This window comes from Morone saxatilis, unplaced genomic scaffold, assembly GCF_004916995.1.
Source record: "Morone saxatilis isolate NCDOM2014 unplaced genomic scaffold, NCSU_SB_2.0 Contig16, whole genome shotgun sequence".
Classification (NCBI taxonomy): Eukaryota; Metazoa; Chordata; class Actinopteri; family Moronidae; genus Morone; species Morone saxatilis.
In genome coordinates this window covers 20,805,151-20,819,007 of record NW_023339718.1, presented here as the reverse complement: position 1 = coordinate 20,819,007, position 13,857 = coordinate 20,805,151, and the positions used below count along the sequence as shown (strand labels likewise).

Sequence of the window (13,857 nt, the reverse complement as noted above, 5' to 3'; positions counted from 1 at the left end):
ATGGTGATACTTTCATCTTAAAAGTGTATATATTTATTATTATTATATTATTATTTATTAGTATCTGTACCTCTCTAAGTTGTGAATTTTCTCTTTGAGAACGCTGTTCTCCTCCTGTAGCAGCAGGTTCCTCTGCTGAAACATCTCCAGCTGAGTGCCTTGTTGTTCCACCTGCAGAGGAAGGATAGATATCCATGATAGGCATCCACCTCCATGGGTCATCCTGTTGGCCTGAGGGTGTAAATCACCGACCCTATAATAGCAACGTCCCCAGTTCAAGTCCAGATTTGTTGCCCCCCCCCCTTTCTATATCGTGTGCTTTCAAATGAAGGCAAAATATCCCAAACCATAGAAAAAAGAAAAAAAGAAGAAATTCATCTTGCATTCTTACAACCAATTAACTATTTAGTTGATCTTAATTAGGTAGCTTGCGAGACTGTTACTTGCGACAGATGGTAGCTGAGAAGAAAGTCAAATGTAACTTTTAAAGACAAAATCTGCAGCATGCATATTAAAACTGTGATTCTCCTTCGATGTACACCTGTAGCCATAACTGTTACATTTAATCGGCACTAGAGACATGTCTCTTCTTCTTATATAGGTTAAATTAAGAACCTTATGCCTGACTTCAGAAAGGGCAGAGTTGTGCTCCCTGTTCTTCCTCTCGTGGGTGTCGGCCTCCTGTTGTAGGTCTCTGAGCTGTTGTTCGGTCCTCCTCAGTTTGTCGGGCAGTGACTCGAGCTCTCTGAGCCGGCCCAGCAGCTCCCACCTCACCTGCTCCTTCTCCCTCTCCAGGCTCACCTTCACCTCCCGTGCCTCCTTTTGTGTCTTCTCCAGCTTCAGGCAGCAGTCCTCTGAATCCAGACGAGCCTGCTGGACCTGCACAGAGAAGTCTGACGTCACTACAGTAGAGTAGACACGGCGAACACTTCTGGGTATATGAAGCGTTTCAATGAAGAGGTTCTGCTTTTCTAGAGTAAAGACTTTCAACCAGATCCAAGAAAATCTCATTCATCTATTCTATCATGTAGCCATGCATGGCCTGACATCACAAAAGCGTACATTTGTTTTTTGTGAACTGACCCCATTTCAGTAAGAAAACTGCCAAAACTCATTAAAAAGTCTCTACATCCCCTTTGCAACAGCATTTAGAAAAGCAAATAGTTTAGTAGAAATGTGATCAGTGTTATTTGACATTTGTTTGCAGGTTTGAGTGACTGTACCTTTTTCTTGTATTTCTCCACCAGGTTTTCGTGTTTTTTGATCGACAATTTCAGCCGACGGGCCTCGGACTGCAGACCTCCGAGCTTCTCCTCAGATGACATCAACTGACCCTAAATATAATGTATGTTTATAATAAATGCAATTGAAATACTTCTTATACTTGTCAGCTATCATAATGGAGAGAACACTTGTCTTCCATAAATACTCACATGTAACTCTATAAACTAAATGTTAATAGCATTATGTGACGAATGAGGTGCTTTTGATTTAATAAATGTTTATGGAGCTGATTTGAAGTCGTGGGATATTTCATATCTGCTGTCGATTTCTCTGAAGGTACCTTGAGTCTTTGGTTTTCCAGCTCGGTGGAGGCATTTTCAGTACTGAGATGATGAAGCTGATCTCTGAGCTCTTCCCTCTCCGCCCGGCTCCTCTCCTCCGCTGAATGAAGCCGGGAGGTAAGCTCGGTCACCTGACTGTGACAGAAGATATGTAAGGCTTGTGCTATGTAGTCGTAACAATAACATTTTTTTTTTTTAACTATTTTTAACTTTCTTTTGATTTACAAACCTTTTTTTAAATGGTAATAATTATCAAGTATTTCAGGCATTTCTCTTAACTAGATAATCTGGTATCAGAGGCAGCGTTATATGTGCAAGATATTTTTCCTACATCATTATTTTATATATACCTGTTAAAACTCTGGCTGGCCCTCATTTACAATGATATCAAGTAACATTGAGTAAAAATATACAATTCATTATATAATATTAATTTAAACACTACAAAAAGATACAAGATAGAGAAAACAAGTAGTTTAAACTTTTTGTGTTGATTGGTAATGTTTCCATTCATTTCAAGAGGAATCTGAACAGCACTCCGACCCGGTGGCAGGCATTAATAACAACTATATAGAAAGGGCCTCGCTGATGGTCTTGTTTGTTTATGTAGGTCATATAAAGGAATCAGTATTAAATGGAAACTGTTTCATAACCAATTAAAAACTTATTGTAGTATGTTTAAGTAATCATTTGTGACATTATTGTTGACCAGTTCTATTTTGCAGCTATTCATTAAAATATCATGAAGAAGAAAAAATTAGTATGATTTCGATATGATTAGCTGATCATCCCTATCTGTAAAAAGGAATGATTGTACCAAATAACAATTTTACAGCAACAAACTACATGTGTGTCTCACATTATTCAAAGTGTGCACTCACATGTTGAGAGCAGAAATCTCCTCTTCCAGCTGTCCTTTAGCAGCTGCCTCTTTAGAGTGGCGGAGGCACCAGTCACTGGAGCTGGACAGAGCTTGAGCCAACTGGGATTCCTTAAACAAAATACAGATGTCGTCTCATCATTACTATTGAAGTTTTAGCCTTTTAAGTTATTTAACCCCTAGAATACGTTTATGTTTTAGGAAATGCTGCTGAGACTCCTACCAAAAGGAGTAAGGAGCTGCAAGACAAGATTCACAGTGAAGTGAAAGTAACTCAACCAGTGAAAAAAAAGTCCCTTCTGACTAAACATCTGTGTGTACTATAGTCTGCTGTATATACTTTAAAGAAAACTTTCAACGCGAAAATATGCAACGGTAGTCTGTCCTCATCTCAGAATCTGGTGTTTGTGTTTCACTGGAATATTGCTACTGAATCAAAGCCAGGCTGAACTTCCTTTGAACTTGATTTGCATAAAAGCTTGTGATCAGACAAGAAACTGTCACCAGTGAACAAACTAATTTGCATGCAGGATAAGCCAGATGCCAGACAGGACTGTGGATCCTCCTATGGAACAGGGACTTTGTTTGTAGAAAGACACGTTGCTTGTAATATTTTCATGCTTTATGTACCACCAAGTTACAGGACCTGTCTCTGCCCACCACTGATGTTCTGTGATGTTGTCCCGTGGATCCTCTGAATACTGACCTTTTCCTGCAGTTTTACCGCAAGCTGTCTGGTGGTCTCTTCAGCTCGCTCGGCCTGCTGGGTCAGCAGGGCCAGCGCCTCCTGGTCTTGCTGCCCCTGCTCGTCCTTCTCCTCCTCTCTCCGCTGCCTCAGAGTCTGAAGCTGCTCCTGCAGAGCCTGCAGCTCCTCCTGCTGCCGCTCGTGGCTCTGCTGCATCCTCTGCTCCACACACAGAGAAGAAAAGAGACATTCAAACACCCAGTTTAAAGGGCAATAAAGAACTTACATGTTCTTCTGATAAGTCTGAAAGTGATAAAAAGCCCATTTGAGGGGGTAGAATAAGGTGGGTCTGCATCATCCACTTTTCTTACATCCTCAAAGACCAGCTAATGGCACAACCTTTTCTACTCCTTCATTACACAGTTCTCTGGTGCAAACCTACTGCAGTCATCACAGTGTCACCAGGCTGGATGTTGATTTAGTAACACTGACTGGTCATATAGTTAGCAAAAGACTGTGAGGGATTTTCACTTTCAGAGCTGAAATATGTATATATAACAGCGACAGGAGCACCCATTCCACTGTCGGACCGATGAAAACAACTGGTCCACGTCTGACAGTTCAAATGTGTGTTTGTGTTTTATTGTATTTCATGTTCACAGACCTGAATCTGAGCAGCCAGATGGGCCTTTTCAGCTTCCGCTCTGTTCAGCTCGGATTCCAGATGGTCGCGGGTCGACTGCAGGATTCTTGAAAGCTCGCCCGTCGTCTTCGCGTTGTCCTGCCATGACAGAAGGAACAGAGGGGGAGTTTCTGTTTGTTAAAACCTGAGCGTTAAAAGGTGTATATGGCTGTATGAGACATACCAATGTTCTTCTACCAAGCTACGTGTTGTGTAAATGTTTCACTTAAAGGTCCAGTGTGTAACATTTAGAAGGATCTATTGGCAGAAATTACATATAATATTCATAGGTATGTTTTTTTATCAGTGTATATTCACCAGAATATAGGATTCATTATGTTTTTGTTACCTTAGAATGGGTCGCTTTATCTACTGATGCCACAGGTGGCCTTCTAAGGAGTCAGCCATGTTTCTACAGTAGCTCAGAAGGGACAAACCATTGGCTTTAGATATCGAGTTCCCATCTGCAACGACACTGCTAGACACCACTAAATCCTACACGCTCGACCTTTAAGCAAAGTAATTAAAGTAAAGTAGTAGTTCAGACCTTTTCAAAGTCCAAATGCTCAGCAAGCTTAGACGCCTCTTTCTCCTTGTTGGTGAGTTTGGCCAAAAGTCGCTGCAAGAGAAGAAGAAAAACAAGAACAAATCTCCTCAGATGTCTGGTGGCTGATGAGCAACGAGCACTGCGTGTGACCGGGTGACAATCACTCACAATGTTCTCTGCTTCACTGTCGGCCACTCTCTTCTTTAAGGCAACTTTCTGTTCTGACCACATCAATGATTCTCTCTGTGGACACAACAGCACAGCATGCGAACAGTCAGAGGAGAACTACTGCACGTTGACATTTGCTCCCCATGAGTTTTATGTACTTCCAGTACCTCGTAATCACTCCACTCTCTGAGGAGCTCTCGAAGGCTGTGATTTGTGTGGTCAAACATCTCTATCTTCTCTAACAACACCTCCTGCTGCCGTCCCAGTGAAGCTGTGTGCAATTTTGATATCCGCTTGTCCTGAAAAATAAGTGACAGAACAAAAACATAAAATAAAGCATAACAAAATAATGAAATCCTCCACCCTTCATTCATCCTGCATGTAGCCTTCATCTTCCTGACCAGCTGTGTGCTCAAAATGATCATTTGGTGCTACGTTTACCTTGGCGAGGCCGTCGATAGTTTCCTTCAGGGATGTCAGCTGATTGGCTACTGCAACGCCGTCAATTTCTGCTTCTACGAGCGCCCTCAGGAGCATGTCTTTCTCTCTGTGTTGGCTCCTAGAATCCAATGAGAGGAAAAAAAAAACTAAAACACTAAAAAGTGTGTATACAGCTGTTATCACACGGGACACATTTGTCATAGTCCTGCATCTTTTCTAGTTATTTTGTGAGGTTGAGTTGGAACCAGGAAGCATCTGATCCACATACAATGTTTCATTAACACTCACAATGATGAGTTTAAACCCACCATTGTGTTTTACCACAGTGAGAAACTCACTTCTGTTCCTCAGAATATCACTCAGAGCCAAATAAAATAGCAAGTACAACATCAGGATGTCTCATTGTCTACATTTCGACAGTTACAGTATCCAGCAAAATAAAATGTCCCCAGAAATGAAAAGTACATAACCGTATGTTTTTTTGAACACTATTAAAGTGTTAGGGTAGGCTTCTTTTAAATATGAGACATTTTTAAAAAGCTTTGTAATTTCCCGGCTGCTGAACATGCTCTTACTTCTTTAAACGAGTGCTTTCTTGCTCCCTGAGTAGGACACTGAGGTTTTTGGATACTGCAGCCAGCTCCTCTTCCTGCTCCTCTGCATCACGCTGATGTCCGAATCCACTTTCTGACTGATGCTGCGCTCTGCTTCTCTGATCATAAGATACAAACAAGCAGAACTCGTGTTCAGTGAAAACGCACAAAAAGCTGGATTCAAAAAAGTTTCAAATTAATGTACAAGAGTTCAGTAAATATTTGTAGTGAATACAGCAATCAAACCAGAGGCTGAAACATTTTCTTAAAGGAAGAGTTTTGAAGTAATAAAAGTATTCAGTGTTGCCTAATTCCCCACTTAATTGCAAAATCATAAAATTGTGTTGCAGTGTCACTCTGCAACACAATCCACTACGTTAGGTGATTCTCTAACCATTGTCTGTCTGTCTGTCTTGAGCCTAGCTTTCTCACACGGGTTAAATTCCTGGTCCGTGTTTCAAATGAGCGACTGCACAAAACTAAAAGAGGTTAAGAGCTTTGAGCAGCTAACTTTGGTCATCGGTTAACAAGCCATGAAACGAGATTATTACTTCTTACTCTGTTCTGTTTAAATTCAGTTTTGTTTGACCACTTTCAGCCCTCAGTGCAAACCTGTCTGTTCTGTTAGGGGAGCAAATCTCTGCCAGAAAAACCCTTCCTCTTCCCAGTTGTGCTCTTTTCCCAGCGTATTTATTGGCTCTGGTTGGAAGGCCTGCAGAGAGATATAAACACTATAAAGAGACCTGACACTTGTATGAGCCCACATCTCTTCGGCAGGACAGTCTTCCTGGAGGAATCCATGGCGTCCTGACCTTTGGCCTCCCTCCATTCCCCATCACCTGCACATCGTTTGTCCTATTCTGCATAAACAGGAAGGGATTCATCAGACAGCACACATAAGACTGACTGGAGCATCCTCATTGTCATAATGACTTAGTCTCTTTAATAGCAAACTCTTTTAAAGAAGTGTTAACTCTTTGAAAAGTATGACATGTACTGCAAAGAAACAGTAAATCAATGCAGGTGATACATTTTACACATTAACTTAACTACAAAATGATGTACAATACATTTGGGATATTTTAACTTTGATCCCAGTGGCATGCAAACATAGGAGTTCAAAAAGTGACCGAGGAAAACGTCAGATTGTGTTTCCAGATGAGTAAAGCAGTGTAACCTGTGGGGTCGTGCTGGGACTCCTTCTCATATGAACATGTACAGGTGTGGTCTCCGGTACATGGACATGAACCGGCGGCGGCGTATCCCGGGTTTTCATCGACTCGAGGATTAGTTACAACATTCACACCGCGATTAGGATCAACGACGACCCAGCTGAACATATATTTAATACGCGGTTGTTCAATAACACCGTGCAAAGTTACATGTTTCCAAGATAAATCTCGACTTTTGTCTGTGGAGCGGACGGTAGTTTGGATCGACAAACGACGCCCCTCATTGGCTCGTTGGTAACATCTCGTCCTGTGATTGGCGGAGGAGCGTTTTCGATATGCGTTGCCCTTAGTAACCATTGGAAGTCACGGGTGATGTTTAACTGTTAAAACGCATTTTTTTTTTTTTATGGCTATCTCCCGACAAAGTGCTATCTAAGGTTTTATTCGACGGAATATGTTGTGTTTTACTCTCCCCGCTTCTTAAAAAAAAGTTTTTAAAAACACAAACACAAAAGGTACCGTGAAACCCAAAATGGTGGTGAACGCGGGATACAATGTTTTTTTTGTTGTTGTTGTTGTTGTTGTTGTTGTATAGTTCATATGTAACGTTAGGTAGTGTTAATTGTAGTGAAGTGGTTTTACTGAATGAGTGCAACAGCCGTACTGTGACCGTTGTACAGCAGTGTGTAATGTGCGCAGTTAGAGTAGGAAACGGTTGAGAAAGATGACGGTTGCATTTCCTGTTTCCATGGCACTTCCGAACGTTAGCCTGGATTATTAACGTTAGCCAGCTGCTAACTGCTTAAGTTCACGAATCACCATGAAGTAACGCTACAAGTTACCGTTAGTACTTCTTGTCCGAGTCAACATAACGTTACTTAAATTGTGAATGTGCTTTTCGTGTGGTACGTGACAACCATCGATGCACTACCTCCGCTACTAACAAAGCAGCTAGGAGTTTAAGCTAGCGGGTGTGTGGTCCTTCCATGTGCGTGCGAGGCAGCGATGACCTGCAGACGGAGCCTGCGGCTGCTCGACGGGCAGCTGGAGAGGTTACTCCTTCATTATGTCTCCTTTGTACTCTTGTTTTATCCCGCTGCATACCAGCCCGGTGAGGCGTGTGCTACCGTGGCGGAGGAGGGGGGGACCAGCAGCGCAACCCTGATACTGTGCAGGGCGTGCGGACATGAGCTGGCGTTAGGGACGGACATCCACGACGTCCCCAGCCGGCTGGCGCTCTCCAGCCGCAACGACACGCTGGTCGGGGGCCGAAGGGTTCACATCCAGCTCTTCGAAAACCCCCAGGGACACCGGTTTGAGGTGATCACGTTCAGAAAGGCTGATGTTACCCAGCACTGGCCGGCAGATAAACACTTCTCCTGGTTCCCGGGGTTCTCGTGGACGGTGGCCACCTGTCCCCGGTGTAACACTCATTTAGGTGGGTACGAACCCGTAGTGGTGCAAAACTGCAGTATGCATCTTCAAATGTTCAACAAGGTCTCTATTACTGAGAGACATTTAATGTATGATCAGGTGTACTGTGAGAGGAGACAGTAATCACATCTACCACAAAGAAATAAACATAACATGTAAGAAGTTTGAAGTCGATGCCTGTTTTGGTCGTCTGGTCACGTTTGTATTTATTAAAGCCATTTCATTCAAAAAGGTTATTAAAAAGGTTATTCACTCATTCAACTCAGCAGATACGTCTACTCGTATTTATCCCATAATTAGTCTTAATCAGGATGTTGTAGAGCAAGTCTTACTTGTTGACCAAGTAAAGGTAAAATTACGTTATGCACACTCATGTAACTTATTAAATAATACTTTTATTACTTTCATAATTGATTCTAATGAATACTTCGAGGTGGTAAGACTTACTGAACACTCAAGATAAAGTTTACAAAGATCTTTAAAGTTAAACATACTCAAGTAACTTTAGAGAAACGTACTTGCATCAATGCCACACATTTTAAGTCAGACTTTAATATAGTTAATGGTAATTATAGATTTAAGTAATAACTTAAATCAAATATGTAGGAATATGTACACAGTAACAAAAGTACGTATTTGTTTTGATCAGGGGTTGGAATCATTTGGGAGCAAGTAACAAAATCTGTAAAAGCTTTGAATCATGTTCTATATTTTATGTTTCGTGTGGTGCCCAGTTATAAATATCTTAACCAGTCACTGGTTGAGTTTCAGATAACAGATTGGTTTTTCCCCTCTCTCCAGGTTGGGCCTTCCAGCCCAGTGACTGGCCAGACACAAAGACCAACTTTGAGGAATCGGAGCACACCTTCTTGGCTTTGATCACCCATCGTCTATTAAGAGAAGACTTTGCTTCGAGCCTGCTAATGACTCCAAAATCCTTCATGAGCTGATGGACTTTTGACTGTACAACTAACACAGGTGCCTTTGCTGCTACCTTAATCTATTTTTCAAATAAATTTCTATGCACCCACTTGAAAAGTCCCACACGTGTAAACACAGTAAGTTTTATTATTGTAACAAAGCAAGTTGTACACCTCAAATTTAAAACAGTTTCTTTTCCCCCCAGCGGAAAAGTAAAGTGTGATTAAATGTAAGTTCTATGAGATAACAGGTTTGTTTTACCCATGAAGCAGTGGGGGCCAAAATTTACAAGCTTGTTTTTTTTCCATTTTGTTCTTTATTAAAAATGTCATTTCAAATCTCATGGATATCTGTAAAACAATACAATGAAAAAAAAAAAAAGTCCCATAGAAATGGTGTCAAAATAACCACTCTCCCCAATAACCAACATACTCCTGCCCCTCCCCAGCTTACCCCTCCCCCCTCCCCCTAAACATTACAAGTCAAAGGAATGAGTTGGTACTCGTTAAGCACACTGGGGAAAAATAACAGTTTTTTCAAGGGTTCAACACCCCAACTGGAAAAAAACAAAACAAAAAAACAAGGGAAAAATATATTGAGAGGTAAACTAGCGCTGGGTCACTACACCATGGCTTTAGTCAATTTACCACACAACCTTTGACAGGAGGAATTCTGTGTGAATCGTCTTCAAATTCTACTCAGGATGCCGTGCTGATTCTATTTTTATTTTATTTTTTTTATTATTTTCGAGATGACTTTGGGGATGGTACTCACAATTCAGGGCAAAGTGCCATTAGACTAAGATGAGTCAAAGGAGAACATAACATGGCACCAACAGGTGAAGAGGCCTCAGAATGGAAAATGAAGCACAGATTTAAAAAATAAAAAAAAGGGGAAAAAAATAAAATAAAATTAAAACCTTTGCTCCCGAATGTGAGTGGAAAAACCAAACAGGGAATAGAAGGTTGAGGGTTTGGGTAGATGAAGTTATTTCTTAGTCGTCTTCTCCTTCGTCATCCTGAAAGAGTAAGATATCAGACAATCAGTGAGCGTTTAAAGAAAAAAAATTAATCAAATTAAAGAAAATACTTCGAGACCTATTTGACTTGAGGCCTTTACCTCTCCATCCTCTCCATCGTCCTCTTCGTCTTCCTCTCCATCTTCATCTCCCTCCTCGTCTATGTCCTCCAGACCCTCCTCATCCTCTTCGTCGTCCTCACCTTCCCCCTCTTCATCATCCATGTCAGGAACCTAGGAATAAGAATCACTTTCAGCACTTTTGTTGGTCTTTTAGTTATACCAGAAACACTTTCCTGCCTGGTGGATGAAATACATTTGAACCAACAAGATTGAATAGAACACCCACACAGTTAAATAAACGATAGCTAAAAGACGTCTGCTTGTTGTGGAAAGTGGCGGCTAGGAAAATGTTTATGCCACAAGCAAGGATACATTAACCTGGTCGCAAACATACCAGGTAGTACTGCAGGGGGTTTGGCCAGATGTCGTCCTTGATGACCTCCCCGAGCTCATCGGCACCAGCGTCAGCGTGATCAGTGAACCAAGTGAAGAAGCTCTCTGGCTCTTCATGTTGCCTCTTCCGTCCTGCTTTGTTCTGTGTCTGGCTGGAGCGTTTGGTCAGGTCCTACAAACAGACAGAGAAAAACAGAGAAATGAGAACTTCTTCAAGCTTTCTTAATATTGCCGTTTCTTAGTTAAAAACTCAAAGCTGGCATAGCAGCTTCAGGAAGGAGGGAAAAATATTGTGAATGAGGATCATAAGAATGTTACCTAACTGGTTGAAGTTAGAAAGAACTGCCTCAAGCCTTCCCACCGCTTTAATAAAGATACACTTACCTTTCCTGATTTCCATTTGATTTCTGTTGACTTTGAAGATGGATCTCCGCTCTCATTCAAATGGAACTCTTTGGAAAGTACTTTGTTTTCGAAGTACGGATTTTCGTCGAAATACTAAAAAGGATAAAATGCACCCAGGTAAGAACACAAAGACCAAACACATCTATGTTGTTGTGTGTGCGCGCATCATTGCAATACTTACAAAATCTATTCTGTAGCCTGACTTGATGTCTTCAAACTCTGTCACCTCCACTCGGCTCAGGTAATGAAGTGCTTCTTCATCTTCCTCTCCCAGTAGGGCAGATACTGTGGGGGAAACAGATGATAAAGGTCAGACTTTAACTTGTACACTGTCCAAATCATACAAATGTTTATTGTGGTTTAACCATTTCTGTAAGACGGTATGGCAATAAAAACCTCGTATTAAATAGCTCACCTTGTGGATGGTTGACAAATGTGGTGACCCAGAAGTTGGGGATTTTGGCGATCAGTTCTGACCTCTTCTGAAAGAATGGCTGACGAAGTTTGTTGTATTTCTGTTCTACTTTGAGGATCTCCTCACTGGCTTGCTCATTCAACCTGAATGGGAGAGAGAGAGAATTAAAAAAGTAAAAATCACAAACCAAATTTAAAATCAGATTTGACTGTTTATATCAATTGGCTGTATTTTTTGTACTTTTACACTTTCAGGTCTGTATGTGGTAAATCATCCTATTTACTCAGGCACAGGGTTGTCAAACAGTGCACCATGGAGGGCTGAGATTCTGCAGGTTTTCATGCCAAACAGATTACAGCATTCATTTTCACAAGCTACTTTCTTTTCCTTTAAAGAGATGTACTAATCACCGCTTCAATTTTCCTGCTGGGCAGAAAATCTCAACCCTAACAAGCACATGGTGTGACATCTCTAATTAGCAATAATTGGAGTTAATACCTGTCAATTTCATTTTGAACTTCGTCAATGTGTTCAATAGCTTCTTGCTGCTCTTTCTCTGTGGGGGAAAAAAAGGAAATACAAGCATTACTAAATGTGTAGGACACAAGTAAAGTGCATCAGCCGCCAGGACTGGGGTCGTTATATCGTTAATTATTAAAATTGTATTTATTCCTGTCCGTATACAAACCCACGCGTACATAAATTAAACTGCATTTACTATCACTGCGCGGTACTTTTTATAGCCGCAAATAAGTTTACTGAAAATGCGAGAACGACTGAGGTCTACGGGCTATTTTGGTACTGCCTAGTTTCGGTGTTTACAATCACTAATGTATCGTCAGTCCGCCGCAGGTCACCGTAGTTGTGAGGTTACCTTGCAGATTGAGAGCATGCTCTCCCGGAGGTCAGGGTAATGTGAGCGGCCAATAGCTGCAGCTCTAGCGGCGCAGACACTCACCGTTTCCTGCCGGCTGCTACCGAGAAGGCCGCGTGGTTTAAATGTGGGACATCTGACTGCACACAGAGAGAGAGCCGCGATAACGTGAGAGCCCGAGCTAGGACTGATGCCAGGACAGACCCCCTTCACTGCCCACACTGCAGAGTCCTGTATCGAGCTGCCTAAATATAATAATTACCTAGGTTAACTGGTTGCGGGGCTGGAGGATTTAAGTGCAGTTTGACCTATAATAAAACATAACGTCGTCAGCTAGCGTTAGGTAACGTTACAACAACAACACTAGCTGGCTAAGTGCTAATGCCCAAATGAAATTGCCAACTTTTTCGGTCATTAAACGCCACAGTAGCAACGTAAACATCAACTGGGTCATTTAAAGTACATTTTACAACAGCACACGGAACAATGGTGCCCCAGCATCGCACACGGCCACTCAGCCAGCAGCCAACGACACAAGTGACCACGCTGATAATGCTAACCGTGCAGCTAACACGGCCTCTGAGCGCCGGACTGAGCTGAACAACAGCGCGCTGAACCAGCGGCATGCTAAGAAACGCGCTAGCTGCGGAGCTAACTGCGCTGCTCGAAATGTGAATACACGCAGCAACTCCCGCGGGCAGCCGCGGAGTGGGTCCCTGGCTGTTGGGCAAAATCAAAGCAATCCACACAGTAATTATGAACAACATCGCAGCCAGCGGCGACGCAAATTGTGTTAGAGAAGAAAGTGAAAATGGCGGTGAACAGGAGGCCGCCATTCCCCTTACCGGAGGTTTCGTCCGCTCCGTCATGGTTCGAGTTCAGCTCCTTTTTACTCACTTTTGCCGCCGAGGCCGACATGTTTTCGCAGGCTGGGGTAACTTACAGACGTCTGAGAGAAGAAGAGTTATCTTTAATCTCGTTGTTTCTCCTTCAACAGGAGAACCTTCAATCTGCGGGAAGTTGCGCGTGCAGAAGCCACCAACGTGCTGCCTTCCACACAATGTAACTGCCGGAGAGCGAGGAAGTCACAGCCAGCGCTGCTCACGCGCTCCTTTCATTACGAACGCGCCTCACCGACGGCGGCAGAGAGGAGCTCCGCCTCTCAAAATAGGTCTCACTGCTCGCCTCTAATTTGGTGATTTACTTCGCTCTCGTCTGTTAAAATTACGCCCAAAATGAACCAAAGCTCTAATTATCGCGTATATTTATGTCGCGAGCGATTTCGAAATTAATTTCGCCCAAAAACACGTTTATCCAGAGCAGGCCGGAGCTTCAGCTGGACCGACTCGCACTTGCGCACTTTAAAAAGATGCTGAATATCATTTGAGACAGGCAGGAGCCTCTTTCTGGTGGTCAGGGATAATTAGCCTGAAAGTCTCACAGTTTGTCCCGAGATAATTGTTTATTTTAGGTGAGAAAATACCGAACAAACAGGGCATTTTAGTTAATAGGTTAGGTTATGTCCAGCAGCTTGCGTACTTATAAACAAAGCCATGTCTAAATAATAGCTTTACATTTTTCATATTTAGCGAAAAAAATCTT

The 13,857-nt window shown here is 42.3% G+C and overlaps 3 protein-coding genes across 3 annotated transcripts in view; 1 reads left to right on the top strand and 2 right to left on the bottom strand.

Moving 5' to 3' along the window:
- Window positions 1-7,204, bottom strand: part of LOC118325392 (outer dense fiber protein 2-like) — a 9,047-nt gene extending 1,843 nt beyond the window's left edge. The window contains exons 1-14 of the mRNA XM_035658064.1: window positions 6,739-7,204; window positions 6,305-6,421; window positions 5,544-5,680; window positions 4,969-5,086; window positions 4,695-4,826; window positions 4,528-4,602; window positions 4,360-4,431; window positions 3,795-3,911; window positions 3,152-3,349; window positions 2,447-2,556; window positions 1,565-1,700; window positions 1,224-1,334; window positions 616-879; window positions 71-171 (exon numbers count right to left, since the gene is read on the bottom strand). Of these exons, the coding sequence (XP_035513957.1) occupies window positions 71-171; window positions 616-879; window positions 1,224-1,334; window positions 1,565-1,700; window positions 2,447-2,556; window positions 3,152-3,349; window positions 3,795-3,911; window positions 4,360-4,431; window positions 4,528-4,602; window positions 4,695-4,826; window positions 4,969-5,086; window positions 5,544-5,680; window positions 6,305-6,421; window positions 6,739-6,837 (1,787 nt within the window). The 5' untranslated portion in view covers window positions 6,838-7,204. The remainder of the gene's footprint in view (window positions 1-70; window positions 172-615; window positions 880-1,223; window positions 1,335-1,564; window positions 1,701-2,446; window positions 2,557-3,151; window positions 3,350-3,794; window positions 3,912-4,359; window positions 4,432-4,527; window positions 4,603-4,694; window positions 4,827-4,968; window positions 5,087-5,543; window positions 5,681-6,304; window positions 6,422-6,738) is intronic.
- Window positions 7,205-7,478: 274 nt separating this feature from the next.
- On the top strand, window positions 7,479-9,469 carry si:ch211-51h9.7 (uncharacterized protein LOC558400 homolog). The gene is made up of 2 exons (XM_035658066.1): window positions 7,479-8,171; window positions 8,969-9,469. The coding sequence occupies exons 1-2, from the start codon at window positions 7,739-7,741 to the stop codon at window positions 9,115-9,117; spliced, it is 582 nt and encodes a 193-aa protein (XP_035513959.1). The 5' UTR covers window positions 7,479-7,738; the 3' UTR covers window positions 9,118-9,469.
- A 323-nt stretch (window positions 9,470-9,792) lies between these two features.
- Window positions 9,793-13,338, bottom strand: seta (SET nuclear proto-oncogene a). The gene is made up of 8 exons (XM_035658065.1): window positions 13,101-13,338; window positions 11,880-11,937; window positions 11,382-11,524; window positions 11,148-11,251; window positions 10,946-11,059; window positions 10,563-10,733; window positions 10,208-10,339; window positions 9,793-10,106 (listed from the first exon to the last, which is right to left on the bottom strand). The coding sequence occupies exons 1-8, from the start codon at window positions 13,171-13,173 to the stop codon at window positions 10,083-10,085; spliced, it is 819 nt and encodes a 272-aa protein (XP_035513958.1). The 5' UTR covers window positions 13,174-13,338; the 3' UTR covers window positions 9,793-10,082.
- Window positions 13,339-13,857: the final 519 nt, after the last annotated feature.

Excerpts from the sequence above, each read along its gene's own strand:
- si:ch211-51h9.7 (XM_035658066.1), top strand. The coding sequence starts at position 7,739 with ATGACCTGCAGACGGAGCCTGCGGCTGCTCGACGGGCAGCTGGAGAGG. Across the intron at positions 8,172-8,968 it reads CCGGTGTAACACTCATTTAG|GTTGGGCCTTCCAGCCCAGT; the intron begins GTGGGTACGAAC and ends CCCTCTCTCCAG.
- seta (XM_035658065.1), bottom strand. The coding sequence starts at position 13,173 with ATGTCGGCCTCGGCGGCAAAAGTGAGTAAAAAGGAGCTGAACTCGAAC. Across the intron at positions 11,252-11,381 it reads ATTTGTCAACCATCCACAAG|TATCTGCCCTACTGGGAGAG; the intron begins GTGAGCTATTTA and ends TTTCCCCCACAG. Across the intron at positions 10,734-10,945 it reads TCAAATGGAAATCAGGAAAG|GACCTGACCAAACGCTCCAG; the intron begins GTAAGTGTATCT and ends GTCTGTTTGTAG.